At 37.5% G+C, this 20,858-nt stretch overlaps 2 protein-coding genes across 2 annotated transcripts; one reads left to right on the forward strand and one right to left on the reverse strand.

Annotated features, from left to right (window-relative positions):
* The first annotated feature begins 940 nt into the window (after positions 1 to 940).
* On the forward strand, positions 941 to 11,867 carry ech1 (enoyl CoA hydratase 1, peroxisomal). The gene is made up of 10 exons (XM_059331448.1): positions 941 to 1,340; positions 4,140 to 4,296; positions 5,395 to 5,483; positions 5,561 to 5,685; positions 6,988 to 7,036; positions 8,103 to 8,167; positions 8,997 to 9,067; positions 9,933 to 10,004; positions 10,950 to 11,100; positions 11,560 to 11,867. Exons 1-10 carry the CDS (start codon positions 1,304 to 1,306, stop codon positions 11,662 to 11,664), a joined length of 921 nt encoding a protein of 306 aa, XP_059187431.1. The 5' UTR covers positions 941 to 1,303; the 3' UTR covers positions 11,665 to 11,867.
* On the reverse strand, positions 11,834 to 20,766 carry LOC131970152 (uncharacterized). Its single transcript, XM_059331446.1, has 9 exons — positions 20,321 to 20,766; positions 18,075 to 18,239; positions 16,161 to 16,645; positions 15,417 to 15,572; positions 15,271 to 15,331; positions 14,768 to 15,109; positions 14,442 to 14,538; positions 12,055 to 12,154; positions 11,834 to 11,959 (listed from the first exon to the last, which is right to left on the reverse strand). Exons 1-9 carry the CDS (start codon positions 20,745 to 20,747, stop codon positions 11,918 to 11,920), a joined length of 1,875 nt encoding a protein of 624 aa, XP_059187429.1. The 5' UTR covers positions 20,748 to 20,766; the 3' UTR covers positions 11,834 to 11,917.
* Positions 20,767 to 20,858: the final 92 nt, after the last annotated feature.

A 20,858-nucleotide genomic window follows, 5' to 3' on the forward strand; every position in this document is an offset into this window, starting at 1 on the left:
TATTTTAGACTTAATATTATAAAGTAATCTTATATTTTAGTCTTAATATAATTGTATCTCACTTTTTTACTTAATCACTATGTAGATAATAATTTCCCTATCAAATAAACTTATAATTTCTATTATTCTTGTCTTCACTATTCAACACAATGAAGAAATACACGGCTACAATGTATCAGACTGCGTTAACCCTATAAAGCCTGAACCATGAAATAATTGCCAGAAAATTCAATTTTTGTAAAAACTGAGTGCTTATTAACCTGCTGACGAATTTTAAGAAATAAATAAATTGCATATATGAATTCTAATTTGTATCATATTTGATACATCAGGTCTTTTTGTGCATTTTGTTGCTCACAGTTTGTTTTTCTCGAACTAACAAAAACATATAAACCCTAACATTTTTAACCTATTAAGACTTTGACTTTTCCTTTTTCCTCAAACATGCAAAATACATATTTTTTCCATATAACACAACATCATACATCTGCAGATATGACGTTTTTTAATGCAGCAATGACTGATCCATTCGTGGAACCTGCATATCATTTTTGCTACATCTGGTATTTTTGTGCAATTTGTTGCTCAGTTTGTTTATCTTCAACACATGTATACATCAGGTTTTTGATGATGTAGAGGTCTCAAAAATAACTGTATCTAATATGATACACTTGGCTTTATAGGGTTAAGTGAACGTCTGCTTTGGTTTTGAGTTGGATTTCGTATTTATTTACTGCAGTTTTTATATCATTTTTCTGAAATAAAGGAAAATTGAAATCTAAAACTTTGTCACAAGATAAAACAGACATCAAGGAGCTAATTTTTAGTTATAACTCAATTTCGACCAAAAATGTAGTTACTGCAGTTAGGCTTTGTAGGGCAGTATATGTACAGTCTTATATGTGTTATTTTAAGTTTGAGTCTCTCGTCGGCCACCGTACAGACTGTTTATAAACCAGAGCTAGCTCAGACAGACATCAGGCTAAATGAGAGATATTCTGTTAATGAACACTTTATTCAGTCATCTGCTGATCACCTGATGATATAAACAACAGTTGCGCGTTTCCGCTCTGTGTGCTCTGACCGCCGAGCTGCTCCTTTCTACCACCACAGACACTTTGTTGCTAAGACTTGGTTAGCATTAGCTAGCGCCAGTTGAGCTACATGCTAATGTCATTTAACCGCTGCAGACTCAGGTGAGCAGGTGAAGCAGGTGGAGCAGGTGAGGGGAGGTGAAGTAGTTTAATTCGCTCCGTCTGCTGCGGTTTTATCGATCAGTGAGGAGTGAACCGTCCAAAGGGCAATGTTAGCAGGGATTGTCAGGTCAGCTCTCACCACATGTAAGTCACAATGTTATGTTTGTCGAGTTATGAATGAAAAAATGTACTGTGATGTTCTGAAACTCCACCTGATCACAGCTGGTCAGGCCTGTCAGCTCGCACCAGTTTGCAGATAAATTATTGTTTATTATCTGGTTTAAAAACCTCTGTAGGTGAAAGGTCACCAGCTCCAGTTTTCCATGCCCTTCATGTCAACTGATGACGCATTTATCTCCTGTTGTTTTTGTCATTATCGGAACCAAGGTTATTATAGTTAACGAAAACTAACAAAATAACGAAAACTAAAATTGAAAAAACATTTTCGTTAACTGAAATGAAAAATAAAAACAAGAGCTTTTTCAAAAACGATAACTAACTGAAACTGTATTGTGTGGTTACAAAACTAACTAAAACTAACTAAAATTATCGTGAAAATGTCCTTAGTTTTCGTCTTTGTCAACTTTTTTCATTCATAATTCAGTGTTTCTATTTCAACATGCAGGAACACATGGTAAATATGTTTACTGAGACTGGGATGTCTACACTTCAACCAAAATACAAAACACCCAGAACTGTAAGAGTTAATAACCTTATTGGGGCTGAGATGGATAAACCAAAGGAAATGAAGGCACATACCCATTACAAAAAAACTAAAACTAACACTAAAACTAATAAAAACTAAACTAAAACTAAGCATTTTCAAAAAATAAAAACTAAACTAAAACTAGCAAACTCACTCTAAAAACTAACTAAAACTAACTGAATTTGAAAACAAAAATTCACAACGAAATTAAAACTAAAACTAATGTAAAATCCAAAACTATTATAACCTTGATCGGAACTAGCTAATGCTACTAAATGCATGTTTGAATATTGCACGTGCATTGTAAAATGTATGTTCTGCTGAAAAAATAAAATAGTTTTAATTCAATTCAATTCAACTTTATTTCGCCAAGTTTACAGATACTAGGAATTTGAATTGGTCTTCTCCATGCAGGCAACACAAAGTAAAACAGAAAGACAAAAACACAATACAAGGACAAACAGTACCATTATGAGCAATAAATTAATAGGAAGGGAGATAGTGCAGTGTTAAATAGAATTAAAGTGCAATGGAGTCCAAGTTTAAGAGTTATTTAGGAGGGCTGTTGCTTTGGGGGAAAAAACTGTGGAGATGGTGTGATGTTTTGGACATAATAGCCCTGTAGCGCTGTCCAGAGGGGAGAAGATTAAACAGACAGGATGAGAGGGTTCGGCCACAATCTTCACAGCTCTATTAATGGTTCCTGGAGCTGTGGAGGTCCATGATGGGGGGCAGGGGGCAGCCGATGATCCGCTCTGCTGCCCGGACAAATTGTTATATGACGTCTATGGTCAGCTCGCAGATAAATTATTGTTTATTATCTGGTTTAAAAACCTCTGTAGGTGAAAGGTCACCAGCTCCAGTTTTCCATTGCCCTTCATGTCAACTGATGACACATTTATCTCCTGTTGTTTTTTATTGTTCAAAGATTCAATGAAGTTTATTGTCATTATCGGAACTAGCTAATGCTACAAAATGAATGTTTGAATATTGCACGTGCATTTTAAAATGTACGTTGTTTTTTTTAACACATATCTTTATTGATTTTTGAACTTCAAAACAACTTTTAAACAGTGAGAGAGGAAAGAAAAAGGAGAAAAAAGAGAAACATACCTATACTCAGAACATATAGTATGTAGCCTATATATAAAAATAATAAAAAGAGTGTATTTGTGTATGTAAAAAACAAATAAAAAAACAAAAAAACAAAAAAAAAACCCACAAACAAATAGTAATATATAACCAACATAAATTAAATTCAAATAAATAGTAGTAGTAGTAGTATAGTCTTACTTGGTAGTTAGATTTAAGGGGATCAGGTCTTGATTCCAAAAATATGATAAGTGAATTCCATATATCATGAAATGGCTTTTTTGTTTGATTATATATGTGAGTCTTTCAATCGCTAGGCAAGAAGAAAGTTCATTAATCCACATATTCAAAGAAGGACAATTAGTACTTTTCCAATGTCTGGCAACAAGACGTTTCGCATGTATTAAACAGAGATTAAACCGCTTAATCTCATGTGTTCTCAGGGCCAGCGTCTTGGGGATCTCAAATGTGCATTCTGCTGAAAAATTAAAATAGTTTTAAATTGTTATCTCTGTTTATAATTGTTATCACAATACACAGCATATTGCAAAGGGTTTAAAATTGCAATAATATTGTACCATGGGGCTTTTGTGCATGCATTTAACTGAATTTCTGCCAAATGATGTCTACATGTGATGGAAGAACGCTGCTGAATGCAAAATATATTACCGATCTGCTGATACGTCCAGAGCCCTTAGGTGGTCTGGGACAGGTCTACTTACAGTCCCCAGAGTTGGGACTAAACAAGGAGAAGCAGCATTTAGTTTTTATGCACCAAATCTCTGGAACAAACTCCCAGAGAACTTGAGGTCTGCTGCAACTCTCAGCTATTTTAAATCAAGTCTGAAGACTTTTCTGTTTCCATTTTAACCTGTAATTTTTATTCATTCGCTTTTAAATGTTTTATTCATTCACTTTTTTTTCCCTTTTTTTTAAAATTCGCTTTTAAATGTCTTCTAATGTGTTTTATGTATTTTAATCTTGCCCCTGTAAAGCACTTTGAATGGCCCTGTGTCCGAATTGTGCTATATAAATAAACTTGCCTTGACTTGCCTTGCCTTGCAGTGCGTGGGCATACTTCACTATCAAAATGTGAAGTATTCATTTTCCATCCCTCTGCACCCCTTCTGTCTCTCTCCTCTCAGACAGCAGGTCCTGGCTGCCCAGTCAGGCTGTGGTCAGAGCCATGTCGTCCTCCTCTCCGTACACCTCCCTGGCCATCAGTCACCCTGCAGACTCCATCACACATGTGGAGCTGAACCGGCCAGAGAAACGCAATGCCATGAACAAAGCTTTCTGGAGGCAAGAATCTGTTTAAATAAGTCCAAGGAAAAAAAATTATATTTCTTACATCCAACCCCCAAGCAGTACTTTGCTCCGGTCACATTTTACTCACCGTGGCCTTGTTTTTCACCGCAGTATATAAGTTCTTCAACTGTATGGAAACAACACGATCATGGCTAGAAGTAAGGAGAACTTTTGTGCGGTATAGTGCAATTAAAATGCCAGAAAAAGTTGACTCTATTTTACAAGAATTTGAGAAAAAATTGAAATATATCTATCTATATATATATATATATATATATATATATATATATATATATATATATATATATATATATATATACACATATACAGTATTTTCCCATAAGTTGTATGTGGCCACAACTTTATACAGTATAACAAAAAATGGTGGCTCTACATGCTATACATATTGAATTATTATTTTTATTCAACCTCTCTGCTCTGTGTAAACAGCCAGCATGTTCACTCCAATTGGTGGTGTCATAGTTGCACTGAAGAGTGCAGAATTTAATCATTTTTACAGGATGACAAAAGTTGGCACATATAAGAAAGTTTTAGACTTGCGAAGATTTAGTTACATCAGATAAATACCCATATTACAAAAATGTGAAAGCACATCCAATAATTGATCTTGGGAACTTTATCTTTTGCAAACAAAATAGCTTACAATGCAAATTATAGGTTAGACTTTAACTGTTAAAAACTATCTCTAAAGAATTTATGTTAATCATTAAATAAATAAATCCTTATCTATTTTTTAACCCAGTGCTGATGAATGAGAATGCTTAAGTTATTTTTAAAAGAGCTAACCTTCATTTTTTCGTATTACAAATGACTTAAAATAGATCTTGAAAGATATTAAAAACTTACCTGCAGGTGACTTTGTTGAGTCAGTGAGCAAATCTCCATCCTAAAGAACTTCTAAACACCCTGAACTGCTTTATCCCAACTCAGGTTCTTTTGTTCTGAAATTGAAATAAACAACAAATACCTATAAAAAGATGTATCTTCTTATTTAAAGAATTTATACTCGAAGCACTTATGCAACAGTATTTCTATAACCGTTTGCTGATGTTTTTCTGTTTTTTCCTCCAGTGAGATGGTGGATTGCTTTAATGCCATCGCTGAGGACCCGGACTGCAGAGTGGTGGTGGTGTCTGGAGCTGGGAGGATGTTCACAGCTGGTCGGTATTAGACTATCAGACCGTTTGTGTTATTTAACATCATGTTGGTAGTAAAGCTGGATTTATTCTCTGTGCAGGTATTGACCTAATGGACATGGCCAGCAACCTTCTCCAGCCAGAGGGGGACGACACGGCCAGAATTGCATGGAACTTAAGAAAATTTATCGTCAAGTATCAAGAGACGTTCTCCGTCATAGAGAAGGTCAGAGTGGTTCTGTTTGCACAATAAGGAAATATTTATTTATTTCTATATTTCTATAGCACCTTTCAAAACCAGGGTTACAAGGTGCTTTACAAAATACAACATCATTGAGGCAATACAACACTTGAAACAAAAATAAGAGAACATCATTAAAACAGTGAACAAGCATTAGATAAAATAATAGAAACAAAAATTAAAATATGTGTTAAAACATTAGAATTATTGTGTCAGTCTGTACATGCGGGTTTTTAAAAGCTTTTTAAAATGATACACAGACTCAGCTGTTCTGATACTGAGGGGGAGCTTGTTCCACAGCGGTGGAGCTAAAACAGAAAGGCGTGATCTCCCTTTGTCTTGAGTCTAGACCAGGGGTCTCAAACTCAAATTACCTGGGGGCCGCTGGAGGCAGTATCAAAATGACCAAAAAAAGACAAAATTACAACAACAAAAAAAAGACACAAAATGACAGAAAAAACTAAATTACTTAAAAAAGACAACATTACTAAAAAATACTCAAAATGACCAAAAAAAGCCACTAAATTACTTTAAAAAGACACAAAATGACAAAAAAGACACAGAATTACCAAAAAAGACACAGAATTACAAAAAAAGGACACAGAATTACCAAAAAGGACACCGAATTACGAAAAAAGACACAAAATGACAGAAAAAAATAAATGACTAAAAAAGACTCAAAATGACAAAAAAAGCCACTAAATTACTTTAAAAAGACACAAAATGACAAAAAAGACACAGAATTACCAAAAAGGACACAGAATTACCAAAAAAGACACAAAATTATCTAAAAAAAAGACTGGAAAAGACACAAAATGACCAAAAAATACACAAAATGACAGAAAAAAACTAAATGATTAAAAAAGAAACAAAATTACCAAAAAAGACACAAAATTACCAAAAAAAGTTATTAAAGAGACCTTCCACACACAAGACAGTAAAGTGCCATTCATATAAAACTCACATTAAACTTTCATATCAAGGTTGGGGCCACAAAATATCGTCACGAGGCCCGCAATTGGCCTGCGGGCTGCAAGTTTGAGACCCATGTTCTAGATTCTGGGATGCTTAACAACGTGTGGTTTTCAGATCTGAGGGATCTGGGTGCAGAGTAGGAGGTTAAGAGTTCCGAAATATAGAGTGGAGCTAGACCATTTATAGGTGATTAAGAGGATTTTAAACTGAATTCTGTAACGGATGAAATATAAGATCAGACCAGTCGCAGACATATTTGGACATCGTTTAAAATATTTGGTTGTTAGGACATTGATTGTTTTCTTCTTGCAGTGTCCAAAGCCTGTGGTGGTGGCCGTCCACGGAGCCTGTGTTGGTGGAGGTATGACGTCATCATCACGCTATCATAGTGCAGACAGAAATTCAGATTTTTATAAGGACCATGTTTTAAATAGCAGACTGGATGCTGCAGTGACTCACTATGGTGGTACTATAAGACAGTGGTTCTCAAATGGGGCACTCCAAGACGTGAGATTTTAAAATATACATTTAAAAAGGAGCATCCATGCAAAAATCCTTTTAAAAATAATTATTTAATAAATATTTTAGGAAAATATAAGTATAAGTTCATAAAATTAATTTTATATTCAGTGGGCTATTCAATTTCCTGATCCTAAAAACCCAGAGTCTCCCCCATACCAGGATGGTTGGACCCAACCTGTCATATGCCACCTGGCATCACCTGTCAATCACTAGAAAACTAAAAGATGGAGTCGTGGTTGAAGCGTAGCAGTTATAGTTTTAAATGGTTATATGCTCACTGTTTTTACTACATTAGTTTTGAATCACTACATTTTAGTGATGAGAAATATTTGCATTATTAACATTTAAAATGTTTGAAATAGTTTTTGTTTTTTTTCAAATGTTTGAATTTTGTATGTGTTTATCAGTTCCAAAGTTTAATAAATCAGACACTGATGGCACAGTGCTCTGTTTTTAAGTCTTTTTTTTTTTTCTTTGCCCTGGTTAGGGGGTACTTGGCTGAAAAAATATTTCACAGGGGGTACATCACTGAAAAAAGGTTGAGAACCACTGCTATAAGACATGATGTGCCGGGGCGAGCTGGTTAGCATGCTAATTTCAGTAGAAATCTCTGCAACACAGTAAATAGATGTCTTTGACATTAACATCAACACTGTCACTTCTGCGCATTCTGTTGATATTCTGTTGTTTTTTTTAACTAAAATTTGTTCAAATCCAACAAATTGCACCTTTAACTAGACTATTCCGTCTTTGAATCTCTCTTAATCTTTACATGTGTAACTTTCTTTTTACACACATTTCATGAGCGTTGTTTGAGCGAGCCTGAGATCTCTCATATTTTCGTTGCCAGCTTCTTTGCAAATCTTTATGCACATTGCAATACATAACTTGAAACTGTGTGACAGGTGTTGATCTGATCACAGCCTGTGACATCCGTCTGTGCACTCAGGACGCCTGGTTCCAGGTGAAGGTATGTAAACGTCCATCTAATCATAATTTGGGAATTATCTGGGAAAACGGGATGGATAAATGACTTGTTTGAAATAGAATTAGCTAGTGACAGATTAGAGTAAAAAAATTACATTTTAATTAATTCTATAACATGAATGAAGGTAAAAGAAAATACTGGATGTAAAAATAAACAGCATTTTAATGTATACAGCAAGGTTATTATAGTTAACGAAAACTAACGAAATAACGAAAACTAGAATTGAGAAAACATTTTCGTTAACTGAAATAAAAATAAAAACGTGAGTTTTTAATAAAACGGTAACTAACTGAAACTGTATTGTGTGGTTACAAAACTAACTAAAACTAACTAAAATTATAGTGAAAATGTCCTTAGTTTTCGTCTTTGACAACTTTTTTCATCCATAAACCTTTTTGGTTGATATGAAATCTATTTCATCCATCTGGTTTTATGACTTAGTAAATTTATTAGGGCTGAGATGGATCAGACTAAGGAAATAAAGGAAACATTTATTGTGACCTTATTGAATCTGGCACCCAAAAAATACCCCATTACACAAAACTAAAACTAATAAAAACTAAACTAAAACTAAGCATTTTCCAAAAAATAAAACTAATCAAAACTAGCAAACTCACTCTAAAAACGAATTAAAACTAACTGAATTTGAAAACAAAAATTGACAACGAAATTAAAACTAAAACTAATGAAAAATCCAAAACTATTATAACCTTGGTATACAGCATGCAAAAACACAATATTGTTTAAAACCTGACGTTTCCAGACATCTAGTTGTAATGAAGGATGCAGCTGATGCTCTGATACTTTACAGGAAGTTGACATTGGACTCGCAGCAGATGTTGGAACTCTCCAAAGACTTCCAAAAGTCATCGGCAGCCGAAGGTAAACAACTCATTTCAATAAACCTAACATAGTCTGTGGACGAGGTCGTATCTTCTGCTCTCTGTTAAATCCACAGGCTGTTTTAGAAGTGAAAGAAAGCGATCTTTGTGCAAAGCAGAAATCATCAAATTAAAAATGAACTGTGAATGGTCTTAAAACGACATATATCATTTATCAGAATCAGAATCAACTTTATTGTCATTGGACAGAGTAACAAGTACTAGTACAACAAAATTAGCCATCAACCCGTCCAAACTTATACTTAAAACACACATACAATATGACAGAGGTGGACAGGACAGGGAGACAGAGATAAAGAGAGAGAGAAATACAGCACAACACGAGGAGAGGAAATGAGGACAAAACAATGGAAAAAAAAAACCCTTAAAAATAGCAGTTGCTATGGAAACAGCCTTAGTTATAGCAGTTATTTCTGGCATAATATATTTTCCAGAAAAAATGTGGTTATTGTGACAGGCCTGCCTCATACAACCCCATTTCAAATACACATTTCCCAGTAAAGTTATATTTAAAGTGCTTTATATTTACACTATATTAGCTATAAGGTGTGGTCTTGGTAGTAACCAGTGGTTATTAGAGTTCCTGTTGAACCAGTCTCCATTCTCCTCTGACCTCTGGCATCAACAAGCATCAAGGCTCTCTGGAGATTTTCTCTTTTTTGGGACCATTCTCTGTAAACCCTAGAGATGGTTGTTAAATACTCAGACCAACAACCATGCCACGTTCAAAGTCACTTTAATTACCTTTCTTCCCCATTTTGATGCTCGCTTTGAACGAGCAGTTGAACAGGTGAAACCTAATGTATGAAGACTTTTGTCATGTAATTAACTGTCATTTTCTCCAGCCTGGTGAACGAGTTGGCTCTGACTGCCAGGAAGATGTTTGCTGATGAAGCAAAGACTAGCGGACTGGTCAGGTAAATACATTCATCCATACATTCTCTTTAACTGCTTATCTGCACTCAGGTAGCAGGTGACTAGAGCCGATCCCAGGTGACATTGGGTACACCGGGACAGCTCTCAGACTATCACAGGGCAGACACACAGACAGATAACCATTCACGCTCTCATTCAGTATGTTCGCATGAAAACAAACTATTGCCTTAATGTGACTATAACTGGACAACTGAAGTGCATGTAAACGTGTTAGTCCGACTAATGTCTGAGTTCTCCAACTCCGATTAAGACACCCAGATAATGCGATTGGAATAGGATTTTCGCCGACATGTATGACAAGACAACGCATGCTCCACCCCCACACTGGCGTATGACCCTGGAAGAAAAACACATCCAAGAAAGCTTGCAGTAGCGACGGCACAAGGTGTCGAACCCAAGACAGGCTACTGTTGTAGCCCTCAGACAGCATCCGGCGTTTCTTGTCTGCCCTTCAAAATCACCATCCATCTTGTTGTCGGTTTCCCGCCTTTCTCCACTTGTTTATTGTGACATATTAGGTCAACTGGAAAATGGGCCATATTAACCCGCTGAAAGGTCACATATCGCCACCCAGTGTTGAGGAGGAGGACACGTTCCATCAGTTATTTGATTTTCTCAGTTGCATGTAAACTGGGACAAGGACAGAAGTCCTATTAGACGCCAAAATCGAATTTTAAGCATAGCTTGAATAAACTGTGCATGTAAACGCACTGATTGACACCTACGGGCAATTTAAAGTCACCAGTTAGACCTAAGCTGCATGTCTTTGGATTGTGTGAGGAAGCCAGATGCAAACTTCACAAGATTTAAGTCTAAAAAATTGTTATTGCCAAATTGATTAACCGCTTAACAATACTTTTTGCATTTACCAGTGGAAATGTGTTTTCATACAATTAGTCTCACATTTTTCCACACATTGTCTCCAGTCGAGTGTTTGAAGATAAGGACACCATGATGGCTGCAGCTCTGGAGATGGCCGGGGAGATTGCTGGTCGCAGCCCTGTAGCCGTGCAGGGCACCAAAGTCAACCTGGTCTATTCCAGAGACCACAGTGTGGCAGAGGGACTGGACTACATGGTGAGAAGCCTACCGTTAAACATTTAGTCGACAGTAGACAGTGTAGAGGCTAAAAGTAGGGCCGGGCGAAAAATATATAGATATATTTTTAAATGTTACATGGAATTAGATCATATCGCATATATCGATATAGTTAAAAAATATATTTTATATATACATGCTGCCCATACTAGGGTTTGTCATATTTAGTTCTTTTGTAATGTTCGTTATTCTTTTCTCATATGAATATATTTATTTCAGAAAAAGATTGGCTATTTTATTTCAAGAGATTTTTTTTTATTCAAAATGTGCACTTTATGGAGCTTTGATTTCTTTTAAAAGGTACTCCTGTTATACAGTATTTTTGTTCACTTAAATAAACTGTTTCAATAAATAAAAACAGAAAACTCCCCGTCTCAGTCTCACCCTGCAGCTGCCTTTACACAGTCAACACTAAATAACTTTATCATTGTTTTACAGGCGAACTGGAATATGAGCATGATTCAGACTCAAGATGTGATGAAGTCAGCGCAGGCCTCCATGGAGAAGAAGAGTCCCAAGACGATCCCTTTCTCCAAACTCTGAGCATCACTGAGGTCAAGTTCAGAAATGCAAGACAGTGTGGCCTTTAAAACTAACAGATCTACTTCATGGATGTTTTCTTATTAAAAAAAACTCATCAGAAAGTTGGCGTTGACTGTGATTTTTAAAATCCAAAGTAACAAGTTAAAATAAGCAACAGAAGTGCAAAAAGTAGACTTAAATAACTTAAAGCTTTATTGATAAAATTTTACAAAATAACTTAAATGTACAAAAGTTGAACTAGAAACAATTAAAGTCACTTCAGAGTCTGCTTGGCCCGAAGTTTCTGCAAAGTTTTCTGTGAAGAGATGGTTGAAAAACATTCAGAACTCAGGAAACAGTTTGTTGCTTGCATATTATCTAACTTTTTCAAACAGATACTTATTATTTTACCTTGTGGAATTCTTTGGCCTTCAGTCTGTTTTTTGCATAATCTTCCTGTCGGTTCCTGGCGGCTTTCTGATGCTTCACCTCCTCCAGCTGCTCATACAGTCTGCAGAAACACATGAACGCACACAAATACACCGTTATGTTATTTCCTTTTAGATTTAACTCTTTAAAAATGATAATGCATGGACAAAAAAAACATCTGATTTTGGAGTAGTATGTAATAATCACACAAGGAGATGTTTTAATTCCGTTATGTGAAGAAAGCCTCTTTGAATTTGATAAAACAAAAGCACCAACAAATGACTCACTTAAAACCAGCTACCATTTTAGTTATTTAACCTGCAGCGCTCTTTTTGTGGAGTTAAGTAGGAGCACAGCTTCAGGATGTGTGTTTTCCTGGAACCTGATGTTCTGGTCTTAAAGCTTGTTAATCTTTTGTGATAAAAGGAATGAGCTGTTGGCTGCTTGAGAGGGAGAGGCCGCAAGAAAGCCGACATCAAGCTATTAGCCTAGTTTATAATTTTTCTTTTATCATGGACAGAAAGCTGATTGTGCCGTGTCAAATATTTGAGATTACTTTTGTAATCCCACTCATCATCAGCCTTACTGTGAAATCAGCTGTTCCCCAGCAGCAACATCACAAGAACAGATCCTTACAGAGTACCAAGTCGATTGTGGAAAACATGAAATACTTTGTTTTTCTATAGCGGATGATACAAGCTTTATGTGCTGCAGTATAGAGGGAGACCGGGATAAGTTTTGTGAGAGAAATGTCTTCTTCTAACATGGTTAGAATTGTAAGTTCTCTGTAGATTTAAAATCCTTTACTACATGCAGCAAGAAGAGAAGAACCGAGCGTGGTTGTTCTCTTCCGGCGTGCCTCGAGGTGCTTACATGAACAACAGATGTACTAAAACAACAAAAGACAGTTGTCAGCCAAACGTTCTTTCCCTCAGGACACAACTGCAGTCAAACGCTGACGATTCAACTGCTTCTCCACTGAAACTCAGTTTTTTACAAATAGCATCAAAAACGCCCCCCAATAGGTCTTTGTACAAGCAACAAAAAAACCCACACATTTACACTTTAGTCTGCCCCCTAGTGGCCGTAGTAATGAATGACAGCGAGGCCGAGGATCAAGCACAGAAGTTGTGTGTCCCAGGTGTAAACGAAAGTAAACAATGATAGACATTGGAAACCATTTCTGTACGGACACGTTTAATGCATTATTGATTCACTTGTTAATTTCTTTCGATGCATTATAATCTGCGTAGACTATACACTGTACTTACAAATGTTTCAGCTATTAGGCCTATTAATTTGAGTCATTTTAGTGATTTTTTGGGGAAAACATTTCATGTGTGAAATGTAAATGCAAATCATTCACTTCTGTCAAATTGGGAGTACTCAATTTCTGTTATGACCTGTTAACAAATAAATTAATTTTACAACATTGTGTGTTGTACTTGCAATGATTTAATTATCTGTTTTCTTCTTTACCTGCTATCACAACAGCAGCCGAACTGCATTATAGCCATATTTTGATGTGAGACAGAAGATTCTGAATCTATCTCCCAGCCCTAAACCAGCCTGTAATGTTTCTTTACCTCACTTAAAGCACCCAGTGACCCCTTAGACTAAACTGTAATCACATTATAATGCAGCATAAAAACAAAGTATGATCCTTGCAAAACATGTCAGTGACCAGCAATTATGAAGCAATAAACCTGACCTTTTAAGTCATTATAAAATGCTTATATAAAAATATATTTACAATTATACAGTGTTGTAAGCAGATTTTAAGAAATGTTATGTTTATAATGCATTATAAACAAGGGAAAGTGTTACTGCAACATTTAGTCAACAGTAGACAGTGTAGAGGCTAAAAGTAGGGCCGGGCGATATAAAAAATATATCTATATTTTTTATGTGACATGGAATTAGATCATATCGCATATATCGATATAGTTTAAAAAAAAAAATTATATATACATGCTGCCCTTACTAGGGTTTGTCATATTTAGTTCTTTTGTAATGTTTGTTATTCTTTTCTCATATAAATATATTTATTTCAGAAAAAGATTGGCTATTTTATTTCATAGGCTATTTTAATGTAAGAGATTTTTTTATTCAAAATGTGCACTTCATGGAGCTTTGATTTTTTTAAAAGGTACTCCTGTTATACAGTATTTTTGTTCACTTAAATAAACAGTTTCAATAAAACTACTTGTGACATGTCATATTTGACTTTGACTGAACATTTGCTCACTTTGCGATAAAAATATCGGGATATACATCGTATATCGATATTCAGCCTAAATATATCGGGATATGACTTTTGGTCCATATCGCCCAGCCCTAGCTAAAAGTTAATAATACTGTAGTAGTACCTCCGAGTTCTCTGGTGCATCTCAGTAACATCCTGCTTCCTTTGCTCCGGTGTGCAGCTCTTCACCTCACACACTGTTTTTAGGCTGGAGTGGCTCACTGACGGAACAGAGAAACAAACGTTTTGCTGTAAATTGAGGAGTCAGGTTTCTGTATTATGCATTCAGAATAAAATATAAATTCTTAAAGGGCATTTAAGTAATGTAAAGTAGCATTAACTAGTCACACCTACAGAATGAGAGTACAGAACTGGTTTCAGAAGTGAAATGTGAACAGTGAATATTTTTCCCCTTGGTTTGGAGCAAAGTATGGTATATATTGAAGCTACCTGGAGGGGGACGCTGGGGCTTTCTCTGCTTCATGATGGCAGATTTCTCAGTAGTTTGATGCAGCTTAGCCTGTCCCCCCTTGGATTTGGTGTTTATCTTTTGTTGGGGTTCTAGTTTGGTATTTTCATTACAGGTGACTGGTTGGCGTTCCGTAGTTTTAGACTGCTCTGTGGCGTCAGATGGAGCTTGGATCTCAGGTTGAATCTTTGCAAGAGCCCCTCTGGCCTTGACTTCCTCCGCCCTGCGTGCTGATCTCTGCAGCAGCGCTGTGCGTCTCTGCTGCTGGGACACCTGCAGGTCTTTGCAGGGACCCCACTGAAACTCCAGGAGCATTGCTGAATCTAGGGAGGAAAAGTTTTTCAAAGGATGCAAGGAAAATCAGATTTTTTTTACATGAATTGAATTAAATGAACCTGGTTTAGTTCCTCCCACAGTACAACAATCATGCACATGCAGCACTCTCAACAGTTTGATAGATTCGGTGTGTAAAGGCTGATTGTACCTGGGGGTGTTTGCTTTTTTTCCTCTGGAGTCTCATCCACTGACAGCGAAGACTCGGAGCCCTACAGAAGAAACGGTTTGTGTTCAGAGATCAGAGAGAAGTCAGCTGCTCAAGTCAAAAATTCTCAAACATTTCTAGAAAGTCACCTCTGTGTCTTGGCTTTTCTGTCCTCCTTCCCGTCCTCCATCTGGAAGTTTGTCTTCCTCTGTGATGGTCGTCTCCTGATCCTGCAGTGTGGTATCTGTCAAGCTCACAAGTGTTATCTCTGACTGCTCAAGGATCCCTTTCTCACTGGCAGCTTCCTGATAACGCAGAGAAAGAGAGACAAGACCAAAAGTCAGCCAATGACGGCACATACCTTATTAAAAAATAAGGACATCAGGATTTTGTGTTGACAAGTGGTGGGGGACATAAGGGCTCTGGTGAATAACATTTTTAAGCAGTCTTCTTCAGTCTTAATTAACCCATTAAAGCCGGGAAAGCATTACTGAATTTATACCATTAAAACCGGGGGCAGTGTTGCGTTATTCTACCATTAAAGACGGGAAATCGGATATGTCGTTTTGTAGTATTTGTGGTTTTTTCCACCTATTTGCGGTCTCTTGGCCAATGAAATGCATCAGAATAAGACGACTATAGCGGAGGGAGCTCAGATATAACAGCTATAAGCTCTCAAATACTTTTTGAATTTCATTTCTATCTGCTACAGAGGCTGAAAAATCGATTATTTAGTAGGAAGTGTTGACACTTCAAAAACTTCAGGTTTTAGGGGGTTAATTTAAAATCGCCCAGAGGTTTTTCAGGCATTTTTCCAGGCTTTTTAGGCCTAAATGGGTTAAAAGTCTGAAAGATGTTTTTTTTTTCAAACAGAACTAGAAGCATAAACATACCATTAACTTATCAAAGAGAGGAAGGGTCTTCCTGAGGTGTGAAACCTCACTCTTCAGTTCTCCAGCACAGTCGTCGCTGAATGAAACTGAATATTCGCGCTGTTCAGAAAAGCAGCTTCTGTTTGACTCTGTTCTCTCTGGCTGCGGCAGCTTGACGGTAGCTGCATCATCACACACGGTTAGATTTGACAGGCTGAGAGCTGTGAGCTCCACATCTGTCCTCGTGGTGGGAGAAAGCATGAGGACAGATTCACCAGGAAGGCACTGGGAGGTGATGAGCTGGCAGCTGGACAGCGCCTCTGTTCTGAAGCGCTCAGGTGACGGTTCAGACTCAACACTGTGGCTTTCAGAGTCGCTGCATTCCCCGCTGGCTGTCTGTCTTACAGGCGAGGTCGGCACGTGGTGAAAGATCATGGAGGGGTCGGCTGTCTCGTTGTGGGTGACCTCAGCCAGCAGAGGGTGGAACGAGTCTGAGCCTGCAAACACTAAAGATAGGAAAAACAACTTGGGTTATATGAGGAACTTATCCACAGTCTGTATTACAGATGTTAGTCGAGGAATCAGGCAGAGTACAGACATAGGGCGCTTTCACACCTATCTCGTTTGGTCCGGACTTTAGGACTTTTCAGTTTGATCCGAACCTAAATTCCAGGTGTGAAAGGTGCCGCGGACCAAAGTTTGGTCCGACCAAAAGAGGTGGTCTCGGTCCGGACCAAACGAACCAAGGTCCGAACCTTTTGCAGTGTGAAAACAATTTTTTTTATAGTTGGACCTTTGTATCAATGACAGGAAGTTTTTTTTCTTCTTCTGCTCACGTATTGCTCATTAAGCTGGTGCTGCTGGTAGCAAAAGACCAGCAAAAGTATTTGTTGCAGCGATCTGCCTGGAGGTGCAACTGCGTGTGTGTGACAGCGGCCGTGCTGCTGCATGCGCGCTACGGCGTGTGCGTTGCTCCGCGGCGCCTCAGCAGGTGAGCACAATCACTAATCAGCAGCAAGGTAACACAAGACCAAGGACAAACATTTAATTGTGTGCACAACGGAGATGAGGACAGCAGCAGAAACCTTCACTGCCACAAGACTGAAATAACGCATGGGAAAAGGACTCAAAAGGAGTAAAAGGTGTCTCGCTGGATTCATTTAGTGTAAACACGTTAAGGAAGTAACAGTGACGTCAGATGCCGGCCGGCCTAACAACGCAGCGTAACCAAAACAAAATGAGCCGCGGAAGTCCACAGGGAGATGACGTGTCCAGTAGAATTGTCTTGTAAAGTCCGTTATTCCTTTTGCAGTGTGAAACCAAAACTAACCGGACCAAATGTAGACAATGTAACAGAACACGGACCTTGGTTCGGACTTTCAGGTGTGAAAACGCCCATAGACACTGATTTTTTTATATGTGTCTAAAATATGTTTGCTGCTGTCAAAGAAGTACTTTGTTTTTCCTCCCGTCAGGTACAGTTTCCAGTTTCTTCACAAATTCACATTCATTTAGATTGCCAATTTCCAGGTAAGATTTCAACAGGGGACTTTATAATCTTGACATGTACAAGACTCACTGAGCTCAGTTCAAGTGTAGAAACCATCATGAAACGTATTTTGATCAAATACACTTCAGGTCCAGTCATTTCACATCATCGCTAAGTTGAACAGAGGACATATTCACCTTTAAATGACCAGTTTGGAGAAGCAGGCAAGAGTACAGACACAGAAAAGCATATTAATTTTTTTAAGTGCTTAAAATATGTTTTGCTGCTAAGCCTTAATGCTTCATGCAGAATGCCATCTTAGTCCCACTTTAAAGACATCCAAGCTATTCCTTTAAGTTTAAACTAGGTAAGAAAAATGCACACGAATACAAGATGGCTTTACGTTGGTCCGGGGAATAGAAGTAAAAAGAAATACATGAAATCACCTTCAGTCCTGTCTGGGTCCTGCTCCACTGGACTGGTTTGGCTCTGTACATGTGGACTCCCAGCCGGGACAGATGTGCTGTGTGACGAGGCTTCAGGAGGCAGCGCTGGGTGTGACGGCCCACTGGCCTCGGTCGATACTCCAAAATCCACGTGGGTCCTTTCATCTACAAGCAGTTGTTAATGAACTATTAAATGTTTTATAATAAAATATTGCAAAGATGACAAAAAGTTAACCAGAAGGTTTGGGTTTGCATTTTGTTTACCAGCGATTTAACCTGTTAGCATTCTGATGCTTCATTTTATCTTGTGGGGAAGTCAGCCAGATAATGTTATGCCATTTTTTTTTTGCTCGGTGATATAGCACAGCCATGGTGTTAACAGTCAGAATCAGGAGGCCTGAGTATGTGTGCAACATGCTGTCACGCATGCATGTGCTACAGAGAAATATATAACAGATTAATTACATTATTCTTATTTTTACTTAAGTATAAGTTAGCCTTCTCATTACGCAGAAAGGCATCTGCATCATGGCATCATTTTATATTGTTAAATATGCAGCTAAAATGTAAACTATTTGGTTTAAGACTGAGCTCAGTTCAAGTGTAGAAACCATCATGAAATGCATTTCATTTAAATACACATCAGGTCCAGTAATTTCACATCATCGCTCAGTTTAGAGAAAGAAAGACTGACAGAAACACACATTTATAAACAGACACACATTTATACACAGACACACATTTATACACAGACACACACACATTTATACGCAGGCACACACATTTAAACGGAGGCACATGTTATATTGTTAAATATGCAGCTAAAATGTAAACTATTTGGTTTAAGACATAGACTGACTGAGCTCAGTTCAAGTGTAGAAACCATCATGAAATGCATTTTGATTAAATACACATCAGGTCCAGTAATTTCACATCATCGCTCAGTTTAGAGAAAGAAAGACAAAAAAAAAAAACACATTCACGCGCATTTATACACAGTCACACACACTACAGACACAATGGAAAAGCTTCTTGGGTGTAATTATTAATATTACCATTCTGATGCTTAATTTGATCTTGTGGGGAAGTCAGCAAGATAACGTTAGGCTATTGTTTTGCTCGGTGAGCATGGCCTGGGTCTTGGTGTATTGATGCAATATTCTGGAGGGATTTTTGATCATTTTTATTTCATCATTTTTTATTTATTTATTTACAACCACAAACTAGAGACGCAGAGATTCAGAGGATGGATGGCTTTCCACACTAGATTGACAATAAGAAGTCTCTCAGAAGTTTACAGGATAGTGCTCGACATCTAATTGCCCAAAAATATTTTTTTTACTGAAATCATAAATCTCAAAAAGTATTTGATTTGGTATTTTGATAGCAAATCACAACATTAGGCTACCCTATGGTGTTCCTAAAGGTGTGGAAGGATTTTTGAAGTAATTATAACAACCCCTTATGAGACATAATTGACTATAGGAATGATTTTCAAATACCCATATCACAATGTTCTAAACCCTTATACACTTTGAGCATTTTAATTAATTAATATTACAGATACATGACTACAGGAACTTAACAATTTTCCAGCTCTCAGCTGACATATGTGGCTTCAATTGTTGAGCTGCTATCTCCCCCTAAACATCCACTGGCCTCAACTAGGGCTGGGCGATATATCGATATCAAAGATATATCGATATATTTTTAAATGTGATATGGAATTAGACCATATCGCATACATCGATACAGTTCTATTTTTTTTCTTTCTTTATATATAAATGCTGCCCTTACTAGGGTTTTTCATATTTAGTTATTTTGTACTGTTCCTTATTCTTTTCTGATATAAATATATTTATTTAGGAAAAGATTGGCCTATTTTATTTCATAGGCTATTTTTATTTAAGATATTTTTTATTTAAATGTGCACTTTATGGAGCTTTGATTTGAAATACTGTATAACAGGAGTCTGTTATACAGTATTTATGTCACTTTTAACAGTTTCAATAAAACAACTTGTGACATGTCATATTTGGCTTTGACTGAACATTTGCTCTCACTTTGCAATAAAAATATTGGGACATATATTGTATAATGATATTCAGCCTAAATATATCGGGATATGACTTTTGGTCCATATCGCCCAGCCCTACCCAAAACCCCCATTCTCAATAAAAGGAGTTGAAGTGTTATAAGGTTAAAACCTTCCTGCACGTTTCAGTCATGTGAACATCTTGTTGTACCTGAACTTCCACTGTGCTGGCCAGCGGACTCATCCAGCTCCCCGACCAGCGGTCTCATCTGGTTTTCCTCTGGACCTTCATCCAGCCACGCCGTCGACTGCTCCGCCGGCACCTGACCCATCAGCTGACCAGCATAGAAGTCCTGCCCACCACTCAGCCAATGAGAGCCGGACTGATGAGAGAGTCGACCAATCATCCGACTCAAAGTGGAATCCCATCCACCTTGATCCAAGCTCAGTGGAACTGACGGACCGGGTGAGTGACCGATCATGGACGAGTGTGCCGGCGGGTGACCAACCAGCTGCTCCATGGACGAGTCCCTCCGATCCACAGCCAGACAGGAAGACTGGTCTGCCAGCTGGCCCAGCAGAGGTCTGAAAGAGTCCTCAGCCAGTGACGGGCCCTCACCTGCCACATGCTCCAACATGGGATATACTGTATCGTCCGACTCCTGTAGCAAAAACAAACAACTTAATGTTGCAAAATGTTAACTGACTTCCATTTATAATGAACTCTGAATCTCGAATTCAAACCGTTT

The sequence above is a fragment of the Centropristis striata genome, chromosome 4 (assembly GCF_030273125.1).
Source record: "Centropristis striata isolate RG_2023a ecotype Rhode Island chromosome 4, C.striata_1.0, whole genome shotgun sequence".
NCBI lineage: Eukaryota > Metazoa > Chordata > Actinopteri > Perciformes > Serranidae > Centropristis > Centropristis striata.